This window comes from Trichoderma breve, chromosome 4 (genome assembly GCF_028502605.1).
Source record: "Trichoderma breve strain T069 chromosome 4, whole genome shotgun sequence".
Taxonomy (NCBI): domain Eukaryota; kingdom Fungi; phylum Ascomycota; class Sordariomycetes; order Hypocreales; family Hypocreaceae; genus Trichoderma; species Trichoderma breve.
Window position 1 is genome coordinate 2,025,351 of NC_079235.1, and position 13,667 is coordinate 2,039,017.

Sequence of the window (13,667 nt, forward strand, 5' to 3'; positions counted from 1 at the left end):
TACTACAACTTCTTGGGGCCAGCCACCGCCATCAACGGCCACCGCCATCAACGTAAGTGAATAATTTTTCCGGCACATTTGTGTACAATAACTACCCAGTACCGCCATGTCGGGAGGCTTAATGAAGAGAATAGTAATGAAGATACTGGCCAATGCTGGTTACCGGTGAATCACGAGGGAACTACATACCCTAATGAATAATTTTGCACAACTTACCCTCTTCCTTTTTACTGCTACAGGTATATTCCTCTAGGATCTGGTGATGTCAAAAGCCACTTCCTTTTAAAGTTCGCCGTAGGTCCCGGGTATAAGGAACCTCGCCATCGCTGCTAAATATAGAATATGGCTGGCTAGAGCCGGACCCATATCCGTGGTTAGTCGATTCATGCCAAAGTACTCGTATCTTAGGAGGATACAGACAAGCGTGCGAGTGCCGGTTCAACAGCACAGATCTGATAATTGCAGCTCATGTAGACTATCAAATGCCGTGTATTGTTCCAACGCTGATCGTCCAATCTTTGCCGGGAGATTGTCTGTGCTGTGCTGTTAGTCGAGTCGCAGCTACGGAGCCTCCTCTGGCCAATCACCAACCACCTCGACGTCTCCAAAAATGATGCGACATACATCCCAGTTCACAGCTGATTAACAGCATGACGTACATCTTCTCACGGCAACAGGTCGCAGGAACAGGCTTCGACCTACAAACGAGACTGTTTTGATCAGGTCGCTGGTACTGCAGGTTAGATAAAGCTGGACTCGCGCCTTTCTATTCTCTCCTACGCCGCGTCTTTTCCAATTACTCTTTCCGTTTACCTCTGTCTTGTCTGCCCAACGACCCTCGTTTTCACGACCCTGGTTTGGCGTCCGTCAAGCCTCAATCCAGCCTCGCAGCGTTTTCTTTTCGTTCCTTTTTTAATCTTCAGCGCTGCTTAGCTGCTGGTGCGCGGACCGAGCTCGACGCGACCAATAGCTATTTCTGGCCTGTTGCCTTACACTGCAGCAGCTTGTTTCTGCTGTGCTCCTGCGTCTGGCCGCGTTTCCCCTCCTTTGTGTCCCCTCAATCGCGCCCTGTGTCGTCTCTCTCTGTCGCCCTTTTTCCTGATCCATTCCTCCATCGCTCGTTAATTCTTTTCGGCGACTGTGTCTTACCATCAGAGGCCTGGCTCAGCATTTCGATTTTCTGTTCAAAGCATGGGAGAAGAAGGGCCTCCGCTAGTCACAAACTCAATGGATTCCACACCGGCAGACGCAAGCGCAAGCGCAGAAACGAGCACAGCGAACCACCCGATGGCGCCTCACAACGATATCGAGGCCTTTCACCAAGTGTTAAAGTCTAGCCGCCGTATCCTCGCTCTTTGTGGAGCGGGCCTCTCGGCGTCCTCAGGTCTTCCTACTTTCCGTGGCGCTGGAGGATTTTGGCGAAACTACGATGCCACACAGCTGGCGACGGTACGAGCCTTCAAGATGGACGCTGGGATAGTATGGTTGTTTTATTCATATCGAAGACACCTTGCCCTCAAGGCAGAGCCGAACATGGGGCATAGAGCCTTGGCCGCGTTGGCCAGGCGGAACATGGACTTTCTGTGCTTGACGCAGAATGTCGACAGTAAGTAGTTGAAACCAGCTTCAGAATTTCGTGTATTGGAGGTTTGATGGCGGGTATATTTCCGTTGTTCTTATTGGCTAATCAAGGTTGCTCAACCACTTAGACCTCTCGCAGCGAGCAGAACATCCTTCTTCACAACTCAAGTCTCTGCACGGCTCCCTCTATGACATCAAGTGCTCAAACGAGAGCTGCGACTGGATACAAAAAGGAAACTTTGACGATCCTTTTTGTGCGGCGCTCGCTCCCGCCTCTGTGGATATGCCCAATGGCGAGCCGCTCCCACTGCTGGACCCGTATCATAGAGTTAAGCATATCGGAGAGGATGAAATTCCCAAGTGTCCTCAATGCAAGAAAGGAATTCAAAGACCCGGAGTTGTTTGGTTTGGTGAGGACTTGGATGCGAATATGATGATGGATATATCGGCATGGATGCGTGCTGAGCCAATAGTATGTGCTATACTCACCACACACATTACTCTATTTCATCTCGTGCTAGTGGCTAATCATTGTTCTCTTGTTTGCAAAAGGACCTCATGTTCGTCATTGGAACTTCTGCACAGGTTTATCCGGCTGCTAGTTATATCGACAAGGCGAGAAAGCGTGGCGCGCGTATCGTCACCATCAACCCCGAAGCGGAAGACGAGGCGGAAATGTACAAGATAAAGCCGGGCGACTTTGCGTTTGGCAGAGATGCAGCCGAATGTCTGCCTATTCTACTAGAGCCTGTTATCGGCAAGCCGAATGAAGATGGCGAATTTGGAATGCCCTAATTTGGCTGGCTGAGAGGAGAGGAACGTATTACCCAGCGCATCATCTGCTCTCTATATGTGTGGGCGCCTCTGTTTTGGATATCTCCTTCTCTTTCTCTCTCACTTGACGAAAACACGATGATTCATTTTGAGGTGGTTATAATAAGATTCGGGGTTTTAGAATCATGAAATTTGGTCTGTTATGGATTGGTACATGAGGAGCCGCAGTGCTCTAGATTCTTCTGGATCCAACAATAGTATACATGAATGATGACGACGCAATAGTTTGGATTACCCTTTGCAATGGTTATGGTTATGGTTATTTTTGAAAAGGCTTGCTTTTGGTCATGCCATGAGCCCATACAACCAACAACCCCGGTCCCCGTTCTCCTCCCCTCTCCTCTCCAACACAACGTTTTTCCACAATAGGCAACTGAATTCCCAGTCGCTCAAGGCGGGGGTCACGGAAAACTCCATGGCCTAATCATCATCACATTTGTCCGCATCGAGTGGAGACTCTAGCAATGATAAGAGTCTCGGAGTCCAACCGTCGGCAGAATGCATTGAGAGAGTTGGAGATGTGCCTTTTACCAGCAAGGTACATGCATTCTTCATGCAGATCGGTGACGTCGCTACGCTTGTATTGCAGGGTCTTTTTGTGTTGTGTCTCTGGGAAAGTGCATTGGCAATTGGGTCTCGGCCATGTCTCCCCGCGTCTCTGCCGGGATGAGTCGTACAAATAGCAACGGGTGTCTCTGAACTGTCTCTCTCTCTCCCTCTTCCGGTCACCGCCTTGTCATATTTATCCAATTGGCTTCTTCTAGTCAAGATGCGTGCGAGTGTCGAGCTCCTCGCTCTCGCCCTGCTTGGCTCTGCGCCTAGGATTGCGGCATCGCCTGCAACCCAGAAGTCGAGCAACGGCTTCTCCTACATCAACCCGCTGATCGGAACCGCCAACGGTGGCAACGTCTTTGCTGGAGCAACGCTCCCCTACGGCCTCGCAAAGGCGTCAGCCGATGTAGATGGACAGAATACAGGGGGATTCGGAATTGAGGGACCAAACGTTGTAGGGTTTTCGTCAGTCCATGATTCCGGCACCGGTGGGAATCCCAGCTTGGGCAACTTTCCGCTGTTCCCACAGGTCTGTCCCGACGACGAGCTCAACAACTGCAAGTTTCGAATTGGAGACCGGAAGCTTCCTTATGTCAATAACTCGCTGGTGGCCCAGCCAGGGCACTTTGGACTCCAGCTAGAATCTGGTATCGGGGCCAACATGACAGTTTCGCAACACGCGGCTCTGTATCGCTTCACGTTCCCCAAGGGCACGAAACACCCGCTGGTTCTCTTAGATTTGACGGATCTGTGGCAGAGCCGGCAGAATGCCTCGATTCAGGTCGATGAAAAGTCGGGCCGCATGACGGGCAACGGCACATTTCTCCCCAGCTTCGGCGCCGGGTCGTACGTGATGCACTTTTGCGTCGATTTCTATGGGTCAAGTATACACGAGACGGGCGTATGGGTCAACAACCGCGCGGGCACCGAACCGAAACAGGTCTTTCTTACGCGAGGCTTCAACTTGTTCTTCCTAGAAGGCGGCGGCTTCGTACGCTTGAACGCACCGAGAGATGGCGTCGTGACGGTTCGGATGGGCATCAGCTACATCAACAGCGCGCAGGCATGCCGAAACGCGGAAAGCGAGATCCCAAGACCGGTGACGGATTTCGGCCGGCTTGTTGACAATGCGCAGAAGGCTTGGACTGAGAAGCTGAGTCCCATTTCTATCAAGAGCGGCGGTGCAACGGACGACCTTTTGACCAGCTTCTGGAGCGGCGTCTACCGCAACATGATTTCACCGCAGAACTATACGGGAGAGAACCCGCTCTGGCGTAGCGATAAGCCCTATTTTGATTCGTTTTACTGGTAAGAGAGCTGTCCTCCTGGTTTATTGGCCTTTCTCATTCAGCGGGCTAATCGTGGAATACGTATATATAGCATTTGGGATAGCTTTCGTGTCCAGCACCCTCTGTTGACCATTCTTGATCCCCACGCTCAGACGCAGATGGTGGAAGCTCTACTAGACATATACAAGCACGAAGGATGGATGCCCGACTGCCGAATGTCGCTCTGCAAGGGCTGGACCCAAGGAGGTTCCAACGCCGACGTTGTCATTGCGGATGCGTTTGTCAAGAATCTCAGTACAACCATTGACTGGGAACTTGCCCTAGACGCCGTCCTGGCGGACGCTGAAAACGAGCCACTGGAGTGGTCGTATCACGGCCGGGGCGGCCTCCACAGCTGGAAGAATCTCGACTACATCCCCTATCTAGACTTTGATCCGTACGGTTTCGGAACGAACTCTCGAAGTATTTCCCGCACGCTTGAGTATGCCTACGACGACTATTGTATTTCAGAGCTTGCCAGCGGGCTGGGTAGGGGTGATTTGCGGCGCAAGTACCAGAAGCGGGCCATGAACTGGCAGAATCTGTGGAAAGCTGACCAGACGTCGTTCATCAACGGGACCGACACTGGGTTCAAGGGCTTCTTTCAGCCCAAGTATCAGAACGGAACCTGGGGCTTTCAGGACCCGATTGCGTGCTCTGCGCTTGCGGACTTTTGTTCGTTGACGACGAATCCGAGCGAGACGTTTGAAGCTAGCATCTGGCAATATCTCTTGTAAGTCACCTTAAGAAGAAGAGACTATGCCCAATGATAAGAGTTCCCAAGCTAACCCTTTACCAAGCTACGTGCCTCACTCCGTCTCTTCCCTCATTTCCCTCCTCGGTGGCGACGACGCCATGATTTCGCGCCTCGACTTCTTCCACACCTCGGGCCTGGCTGACATTTCCAACGAGCCCGTCTTCTTCACCGTCTTCCTCTACCACTACACGGGCCGGCCCGCCCTCTCGACTGAGCGAATCCACCAGTACGTCCCCTCGGACTTCAACTCGTCCCCCGGTGGCCTCCCCGGCAACGACGACTCCGGTGCCATGGGCGCGTTCCTCGTCTTCTCCGTCATGGGTCTATTCCCCGTCGCGGGACAAAACGTGTATCTAATCTCGCCGCCGTTTGTTGAGGAGATTAGCATCAAACACCCCGTGACGGGCAAGACGGCGACTGTGAGGAATATCGGGTTTGATGCCTCATATAAGAACATTTATGTGCAGAGCGCCAAGGTGAATGGTAAGCCGTGGACGAAGTCGTGGATTGGACATGAGTTTTTCACGGAAGGGTGGACGCTGGAGCTGGTGCTTGGAGCAAAGGAGTCGAGCTGGGGGACGGCATTGAAAGATAGACCGCCTAGTTGGACACTGGGTAATTAGATTTTGAAGATAGAAATTACCAGTATGTTATGAATTATGTGCAATGATGGCATGAGAGACAGCGTGAGGCAATCTTGTGGGACAGCGTAGCATATTGTGTAAGTTGTCTACAGCGTTCTCAGAGTTTTCAGGTATTCTATATTAAATACTAAACCTCCCCTTCTATTGTTCTCTCGCCAACATACTTTACAGAGAATATATATTTCTTGGAAATATGTAGAAAAAGAGTCACATATAAGCCAACTGCCCAGGCACTTACACGGGCTTTTAGGCGGAGTGGCGTGCCCCACTCCCATTTCCAGGGTCCTTTTCTACCTAGAGTGACGTATCGCTATCAATTCGCACTCCACAACACCATCTACAATCCAACTCTTCTTCTCTTCATCCTCATCCCCAACCTCAACCTCTCGAAACAAAGAACAAACAACATAAACAACCGCGTAATCGCCATCTCCTCACCACAACCCGCCCACGATGCAGGGCTTCAACATGGGACGCTACGTCCCCCCGGACCTCGAGGGCACCACCTCCGGCAACAAGCTCAACAAGAAACATCCCCTCGGCAACCGCGCCTCCAAGCTCGCCTCCCACGGCATCCTCACCGTGCGCTTCGAGATGCCCTTCCCCATATGGTGCGCGCACTGCCCCAAGCCCACCATCATCGGCCAGGGCGTGCGCTTCAACGCCGAGAAGAAGCGCGTGGGAAATTACTTTTCGACGCCGATATGGAGTTTTCGGTTCAGGCATGTTGAGTGTGGGGGGTGGATTGAGATGCGGACCGATCCGAAGAATACGGCGTATATTGTTGTTGAGGGGGCTACGAAGCGGGATACTGGGACCGATGATGATGCTGGGGGAGCTATTTTGACGGATCAAGAGAGGGAGGAGCTGCGCAAGAATGCCTTTGCGAGTTTGGAAAAGACGATTGCGGACAGGAAGCAGCTTGAGATTGCGGCGGAAAGGCTTGATGACTTGGAGGACTTGTCGAGGCGGCACTGGGATGATCCGTATGCGCAGAATCAGAGGCTGAGAAAGGCATTTCGCGTGGGTCGCAAGGAGAGGGAGAAGGCGGCCGCTGCGACGGAGGATTTGAAGGAGAGGATGGGGCTCGGGATGGAATTGTTGCCGGAGAAGGAGGAGGATGCCAAGAGAGCCGCGTTGGTGGACTTTGGATCCAGGCCGGATGGTGAAGAAGAGGAGGACAAGGCGCTCTCTAAGCCTTTATTTGCATCGGCGACGAAGACGAGTTCACGAGCCAAAGCACAACAGAAGCCATCGTCATCTTTGGCTATGAAAGACACCAGACTGAAAGCTGAGAAAGAAGCATCGAGGAGGAAAGAGACGTTTGTCGCAGGCGTCATTTCCAACACGCGGGCAGCACAGGATCCCTTTCTCATTCAGGCCAACAACAACGACAAGGCAGCAAGCAGCAGACCGTCTTTCGGCATCGTTAAGAAGAGGAAGCGAGTTGACGGCGAATCGGATGACAGGCCCGAAACTAAAGCCGTGATGCCGGTCGGCGGAGGACTGGTGCAGTATGATTCTGACTGACGGCGTTTTTCCTTCTCCTTGTTTTATATGGTTTCAATGGCGCAAAATTTGGCGTTTATAAAAGGGAAACGATTCCCAAGCGAGAAAGAGATGGAATTACATTATGATAATATTTAGTCCAGATATGATACCCCTTTGCTTGATGTAATTGAATAAAACTGGCGCATTACGCGCCATTTCTTTGACTTAATCAAGATGCATTGAAAACTACTCGCATTCCGCATTCTAACGGACATCCTATTCAACATACTGTAACCCAATCCCACTCATTACCTGAGCTTCCTCCTCCACGCTATCGTCCATTCAAATAACTAGGTACCAAACTCCAGAGCACATGTGACCCAAACGTAGTCGTCTCTCCTCTCACATCTCAGAGGCAGAGAAGAGAGATACCGACAAAGACAAAAGTAAAAAGGTAGAAAAGGGGCAGCTGGTGCGATTCCTCCATCTTGGTTTATGTCGAGAGCTGAAAAATGAAAAGTGAGAAATGAAAACTCCCGTTGCTGTGTGGCTGGCCTGTCGACTAATTAACCCCATTGTGACGCCGCTGTTTGTGACTTGGATTGCAGTAGTTTTGTTTCAAATCGAGCGCTTCGGCAGATGGTGACTGCCATGACCAAAAGAAAAAGAAAGAACATGATCCCTATACGTCGTCCATCTGGCCAGCCGGCTCCTCGTCGTCGTCGTCGAAACTCGCCACGGAGGACATGTCGTCCTCATCCTCACTCTCGGCACCAGCCTCGTCCACGACATCCTTGTTGGCGTATTTCTGTACGTATTCTGTTGCGCCACCACGTCAGCCTTTTATCCTCTTATCCCCCCATATTCCAGCTTCCGCCCGACTCGGCAAGATGTTGCGCACCTTTGACTTTTGCGTCGTAGCTCTTGGGCTCCCTAATAAGCAGAGCAGCTGCTTCGCCGTTGAGAGGGTCCGTCGGGTTGGGGTATCGAAGAAGCTGCGGCAGGAAGACCTCGAAAATGTTGATCATATCGAACATGGGTGACCATGTCTGGTTGATGACATCCAGACACACAGAGCCAGACCTATTTTCCGATTCGCCACTCTTAGCACAACCATTCACCACAATCGGCCGCCTCGCTTCCCATGCAGACTCACAGCTCATCAATGTTTGGGTGGAAAATTCGGTTCACGAAGCCAATACTAGGTGACTTATACGGATACGTATCGGGAAGTTCGACATGTACTTTCCAAAGACCTCCCTCGAACGGAGCTGCCAAGGCGTGTTAGCTGCCGTGACACAAACTTGCCGCATCCGTTCCCCTCTCTGTTTGTCGACTTACTCTCTGCTGGGCCCTTGAATCTGACAAAGAACTCCTGCCTGCAGTGAGACGAATTGTTAATGATTCAACGCTGATATTATGGATCGATCGGTGCGAGGGCGGAGGGGAGTAAGAGCGTAGTTGGTGATGATGCTTACACTGTAACGAGTCAGTCAGTCAGTATCCTTTGGTTTTGCATAGATGGTATATATCAGGGTGTTGCTTACTGTTATCGTTCACTAGTGTCACTTCATAGTCGCTCATCAACCTACATCACGGTCATGTTAGTCGGGCCAAGGCGGGCGTTGTTGGGAGTGGCGGTTCGTACATCCTGCAAGATTGTTAGCCAAACCTAATCTTATTTCTTTGTTCCATTTCCACGGCAATGCAGAAAGAAGCAACTTACTTCATGACCTAAACGTCCCAAAACAAAAGACAATTGATTAGCCCCGGGTCTCTTCCCTCCAGACTGGTAAAATGTTGTCGAGTCGTGACTTACATCAGTCTCAATTCGACGGCGTGGGCTGCTCATGATGGGCAACTATCCAGGGACTCTTTGACCCGGAAGGGCGATTAAAGGATAGATGTGGAGATGAGATGCTGAGTATGTCTGAGCCTCTCGAGGTGTGTGGCTCCCGGCGTCGCCAGAGTGCGTCGTCACTTGCAGTAGCGTCTCTCGTGGGCTATAAAGCTTGCAGCAGGGGGATCGTGCAAGTTTTGTTCGGTTCGGAGCTGTCACGGACTCGGAACAACGGAGGCGAAGACGGATGCAGAACAGGAAGAAAGAGAGAGGGAGGAAGAATAAAGAAGCGAAAGAAAACGGGAGAAATGCGAGTGATTTGGTAGCGAAGAAGCAGCAGTGAGTCAGTCAGTCGATGGTTGGGCCGAGTTTCTGGTGATGCGATGCAATGCAGCGGAACAAAAGCAGGTCTGAGTTGAGCAGCCGGACCGGACGAAGTGGCCGTTGGAATTGTCTGGTCATGTCACTCCTCCACCAAGACCCAAAACAGCCCCTCCCCTCCCCCGCTGGAAGAGTCACGAGGAGGGCGCTGGCGCTGGCTAACAGCTAACAATTTTGGCCTTGTAGCGGGCGGGCAGCGCTGAGGGCGCCGAAGATTTAGCGGAAAGACGCCGGCGTTACAGCACCGTTGGATGGCGATTGCATGCGCTCGATTGATGTGACGGCATGTCCCGGGCTCAGCATTTGGGGGGGCTTCATACTTTTGCGCTATTTCCTACTGAGCACCGCTTTGGCCATTTTTGTATTTGTATGGAGTATTGGAGGCGAGTTGTCAGCCGAAGGGGCAAGGATCAAGGGTTCATCTTTTTGAGTAAGGCGTGCGGCCGAGTTGGAATGCAGGTTCAATAATATCGAGTCCTGGGTGCTATCATGGTACACACACAGATCGACTTATCAAGGTGCATACTAACCCAATAACACCATCAATCGTATTCGTACAATTAGGTCAACACAACCTACATAATACCAGCCCGTATACATATATCACAACTCTTTCAGCTACAACTTGACAATGAAAATCGTAGTCAATAGCCACGCAATTAGAATCATCATAGACAAAGACTCGTAATACAAGCCACTCCCAGCTGATGCGCAGATTCATTCGCCGTCATAATGAACCACGACGTCAGTTCCAGCCACAGCCTTATTTAAGCAAACACTACGGAGTACCTACGGCACATACAATAGAAATCACCGCCACATTCATGTAAGCCACAGGAAACCCATTAATCATCGATGCAAGCTGAATCATGTTTACTCTATCATCCAACGTATCCGAAGTAAAGAAACCCACCGCAAGGCTGTATTTTTCTCATCTCACAGTCATCATCATATTCATCGTCATCATGATTTCTGCTTTACATTCGCATCTGTGTTTCTTATTACATATTCATACTCTCTTTTTCTTATTGAAATGACACCCGACTTTCTCATAAGGCTGCAGCCCGCGGCAACGGCGAATCCGCATCGGGTCCGTGCCTCGTGCCTCGGTTCCATTGAGCCGTAACGGCTCCTCACACAGTGCTGCCATGCCCGCAAACAGCGCTGTAATTTGACTCAAGTACAGTACCTAGGGCAATTTAAGGTACCTGATCCCTCGTAACACAAAGAGAAGAAGAAGAAAACACAACAAGCAAAGTAATAATTATCTGCTCATCTCATGTAATATCAAATAACCCGACTAAGAAAATAACAACAACATAAAATTAAGTACAACTCTGGAATTGCCGATGCAGGTGGTTGCGCAGCATGTAGTAATACCAAACCAAACCGGCCAAGCACAGTACCTCGTACTCTTACTCCTGCCGTACTCGTACCAAGGCCATCCAATGCTGACAAGTGCCCCCGGGGCCTGGCCTTGTGCCTCCCAAGATACTCAATTCTACATCGTAAAAACCAGCATGCCTTTTTCTTCAACTATTAAAAAAAGCGCCTCGTCCGCCACCTCTGGGTTTTCTTTTGCTTCGTTTCATTTACATGAATTACTACAATCATTTCTCCTCTTCTCAATAGACTATTTACTTTTTTTCTTCTCCCGCATTTCCCCCTCCATCCTCCAACCTGCCCTGCCTCCCCTGTTCCCACATCTCATATCAAGGTACCCCACTAGTACCACTTACATATAAATTTGCACTGCAGAGTACCTGCAAGAAACATACTGCATCATAACACCAAATAATTTCCGAGTTGGGAAAAAATGTTCCCGATCGGAGCCTCGGCGAGATCGTGTGCAGCACTCACACGCAGCAGCAGCACGCGACTCAATAACAGCCTCAGATATACCGCTGCTGCCCTCACTACACCTTCATCATCTTCCTTCTCTTCATCAACACACTCCATCGTGTCTCATGCTCCCACCATCACCGTCTCACATGCATCGCCATGCCATCAAAAGAGATACAGCTCTCACTCTCCCATGGGCTCTCAGTCCGGACCTGCTCGCAAAAAGGTCACCATGAGCACCATCAAGTCGCTCTATCAAAAGGGAGAGCCCATTGCCATGATCACTGCTCATGACTTCCCCAGCGCCTACGTTGCCGACCAAAACGGCATGGACATCATCCTGGTAGGCGATAGCTTGGCCATGGTGGCGCTGGGCATGGAAGACACAAACGAAGTAGAGGTGGAAGACATGCTGCTCCATTGTCGATCAGTAGCACGAGCCGCCAAGAGCGCCTTTACTGTAAGTAGTCTCTTATAACATGTCCAGACAGCACACGAAACAAGATGTGACGGCGGCTAACAGTTCATTGCAGGTTGGAGACCTTCCCATGGGCTCATATGAAATCTCTCCCGAGCAAGCCCTAGCCACAGCCATCCGCTTCGTCAAGCACGGCAAAGCGCAGAGCGTCAAGCTCGAGGGCGGCAAGGAGTTTGCCCCAACCATCCGCAAAATCACCACCGCCGGCATCCCAGTTCTTGCCCACATCGGCCTCACTCCTCAGCGCCAGAACGCTCTTGGAGGGTTCCGCGTCCAGGGCAAGACCTCTGCCGGCGCCATGAGAGTCTTGGAGGACGCCCTCGCCGTACAGGAAGCTGGCGCTTTCGCCGTCGTTCTGGAGGCCGTCCCCGCCGAGGTTGCGACCTTGATTACTCAAAAGCTGTCCATTCCCACCATCGGCATCGGTGCTGGCAGTGGCTGCTCAGGCCAAGTGCTTGTCCAGATCGACTTGACCGGCAACTTCCCTCCCGGAAGATTCATGCCCAAGTTTGTCAAAAAGTTTGGCGACATCTGGAGCGAGTCAGCCAAGGCTGTTGTAGCCTATCGTGACGAGGTCAAGAGCAAGCAGTTCCCTGCTCCAGAGCACACCTATCCAATGCCTGCCGAAGAGTTTGAGGCGTTTGCCAAAGCCGCGAAAGACTTGTAAAAATAGAAAAGAGAAAATGGGTATGAGAACATGGAGCGGCGGCGTTGTTTGCTTTACTGGATTTCCATCCTGCATGATATAATGTCCCGGCCTGTCTATAGAGATTGTGTATTTCATTCTTTAAGCATGAGCAAGAAAGGGTGGCGTTGTAATGATATTTTCCCGAGGAGGAGTTGGAGAACTGGATGGATGATAGAGAAGAATACCGCCGCGTTTGCTTGAGCAGTTTCATCCAAATGCCGGAGTGATAGAATAGGCCACAACAAGCTGATCATGAGCATTCTTGAAGCACTGCAAATTATTCATCCCATCAGCCCGTGAAAACCATCTCCCTCGTAAAAAAAGAGCTCACCTGGTGTAAATTGCCCACCACCTCGTCCAGCGAAGGCGCAAACGCGCTATTCACATACAGAAACACGCTGTCCGTCTCGCGGCACCGCAGCTTCCGCCGCAGATACCGCACCACCTCCTCAAACTTGCGGCTCGCCGAGATCTTGCACACGTCCTGCTGCAGCGCCGGCGCCGACCCCACGGCCTTGAACTTAACCACGATCTTGAGCTGCGGCGGGAACCCTCCTGCGCTGGCCAGCGCTGCCGTCGCGTCTCGTGGAAGGTCTGCTAGCATCACTGATGCGCTGAGAGTCAGCGGGATCTCGGGTGAGGCCGTGCCGCTGGCTCTGTTGTTCATGTCCGAGTCTGTGTCCGGCATGGGCGAGTCGGATGGAGAGGGGGGAATCAAGTCGGGATCCATGGCTGCGTTGATCTTGCAATGTAACTGGTGCTGGGATTAATGTGAATTATATAACAAAATCAAGAAGAGAAAGATCGCTAGGCAGTTGAAGAAGAGAACTGAGATGACGGCGTCAGGAAGTGAAAAGTTTCATGAGTCTAGGAGCGGATGACATGCCAAAGAGTGAGGCAACAGCCAGAGTGCATATTGACCCCTCCTGTATTGTACAGTGCATATACAGTGCGATATATGCAACACCACAAGCTCACTCATCACCAAGATATAAAGTACACAACGCAAAGTACGCAACATTTCATTCAAAACCTAGAATTAATTCCTATCCAGTTCTGCTGTTACCGCTACATATCTCTATCATAAAATGCTATCTCATGTCATAAATACCTGTCCGTTCCGTGCACCAAATAGACGCCCCCGGACCTGCCTTTACTTATACACTTTCGTGAATTGTAACATGCCAGCTACAATATACATAATTTTTTTTCTTTTAACATGACCAGTCCCATCAACCTCCCATCGAATGT

The 13,667-nt window shown here is 50.9% G+C and overlaps 6 protein-coding genes across 6 annotated transcripts; 4 read left to right on the forward strand and 2 right to left on the reverse strand.

Moving 5' to 3' along the window:
- Positions 1-1,191: 1,191 nt before the first annotated feature.
- T069G_06886 (sir2 family domain-containing protein) lies at positions 1,192-2,376 on the forward strand (the record flags this gene model as incomplete). Its single annotated transcript, XM_056174096.1, has 3 exons — positions 1,192-1,606; positions 1,710-2,053; positions 2,134-2,376. 3 exons carry the CDS (start codon positions 1,192-1,194, stop codon positions 2,374-2,376), a joined length of 1,002 nt encoding a protein of 333 aa, XP_056027675.1.
- Positions 2,377-3,184: 808 nt separating this feature from the next.
- Positions 3,185-5,675, forward strand: T069G_06887 (glycosyl hydrolase family 92 domain-containing protein; the record flags this gene model as incomplete). Its single annotated transcript, XM_056174097.1, has 4 exons — positions 3,185-3,813; positions 3,853-4,275; positions 4,348-5,028; positions 5,096-5,675. 4 exons carry the CDS (start codon positions 3,185-3,187, stop codon positions 5,673-5,675), a joined length of 2,313 nt encoding a protein of 770 aa, XP_056027676.1.
- Positions 5,676-6,149: 474 nt separating this feature from the next.
- T069G_06888 (uncharacterized protein) lies at positions 6,150-7,226 on the forward strand (the record flags this gene model as incomplete). Its single annotated transcript, XM_056174098.1, has 1 exon — positions 6,150-7,226. One exon carries the CDS (start codon positions 6,150-6,152, stop codon positions 7,224-7,226), a length of 1,077 nt encoding a protein of 358 aa, XP_056027677.1.
- A 643-nt stretch (positions 7,227-7,869) lies between these two features.
- On the reverse strand, positions 7,870-9,039 carry T069G_06889 (ubiquitin-conjugating enzyme domain-containing protein; the record flags this gene model as incomplete). The annotated part of the gene is made up of 7 exons (XM_056174099.1): positions 7,870-8,006; positions 8,089-8,270; positions 8,344-8,458; positions 8,529-8,566; positions 8,731-8,775; positions 8,914-8,921; positions 9,007-9,039. The coding sequence occupies 7 exons, from the start codon at positions 9,037-9,039 to the stop codon at positions 7,870-7,872; spliced, it is 558 nt and encodes a 185-aa protein (XP_056027678.1).
- A 2,404-nt stretch (positions 9,040-11,443) lies between these two features.
- T069G_06890 (ketopantoate hydroxymethyltransferase domain-containing protein) lies at positions 11,444-12,395 on the forward strand (the record flags this gene model as incomplete). Its single annotated transcript, XM_056174100.1, has 2 exons — positions 11,444-11,710; positions 11,784-12,395. The coding sequence occupies 2 exons, from the start codon at positions 11,444-11,446 to the stop codon at positions 12,393-12,395; spliced, it is 879 nt and encodes a 292-aa protein (XP_056027679.1).
- A 228-nt stretch (positions 12,396-12,623) lies between these two features.
- Positions 12,624-13,146, reverse strand: T069G_06891 (ubiquitin-like autophagy protein apg12 domain-containing protein; the record flags this gene model as incomplete). Its single annotated transcript, XM_056174101.1, has 2 exons — positions 12,624-12,686; positions 12,748-13,146. The coding sequence occupies 2 exons, from the start codon at positions 13,144-13,146 to the stop codon at positions 12,624-12,626; spliced, it is 462 nt and encodes a 153-aa protein (XP_056027680.1).
- Between the last annotated feature and the right edge of the window lie 521 nt (positions 13,147-13,667).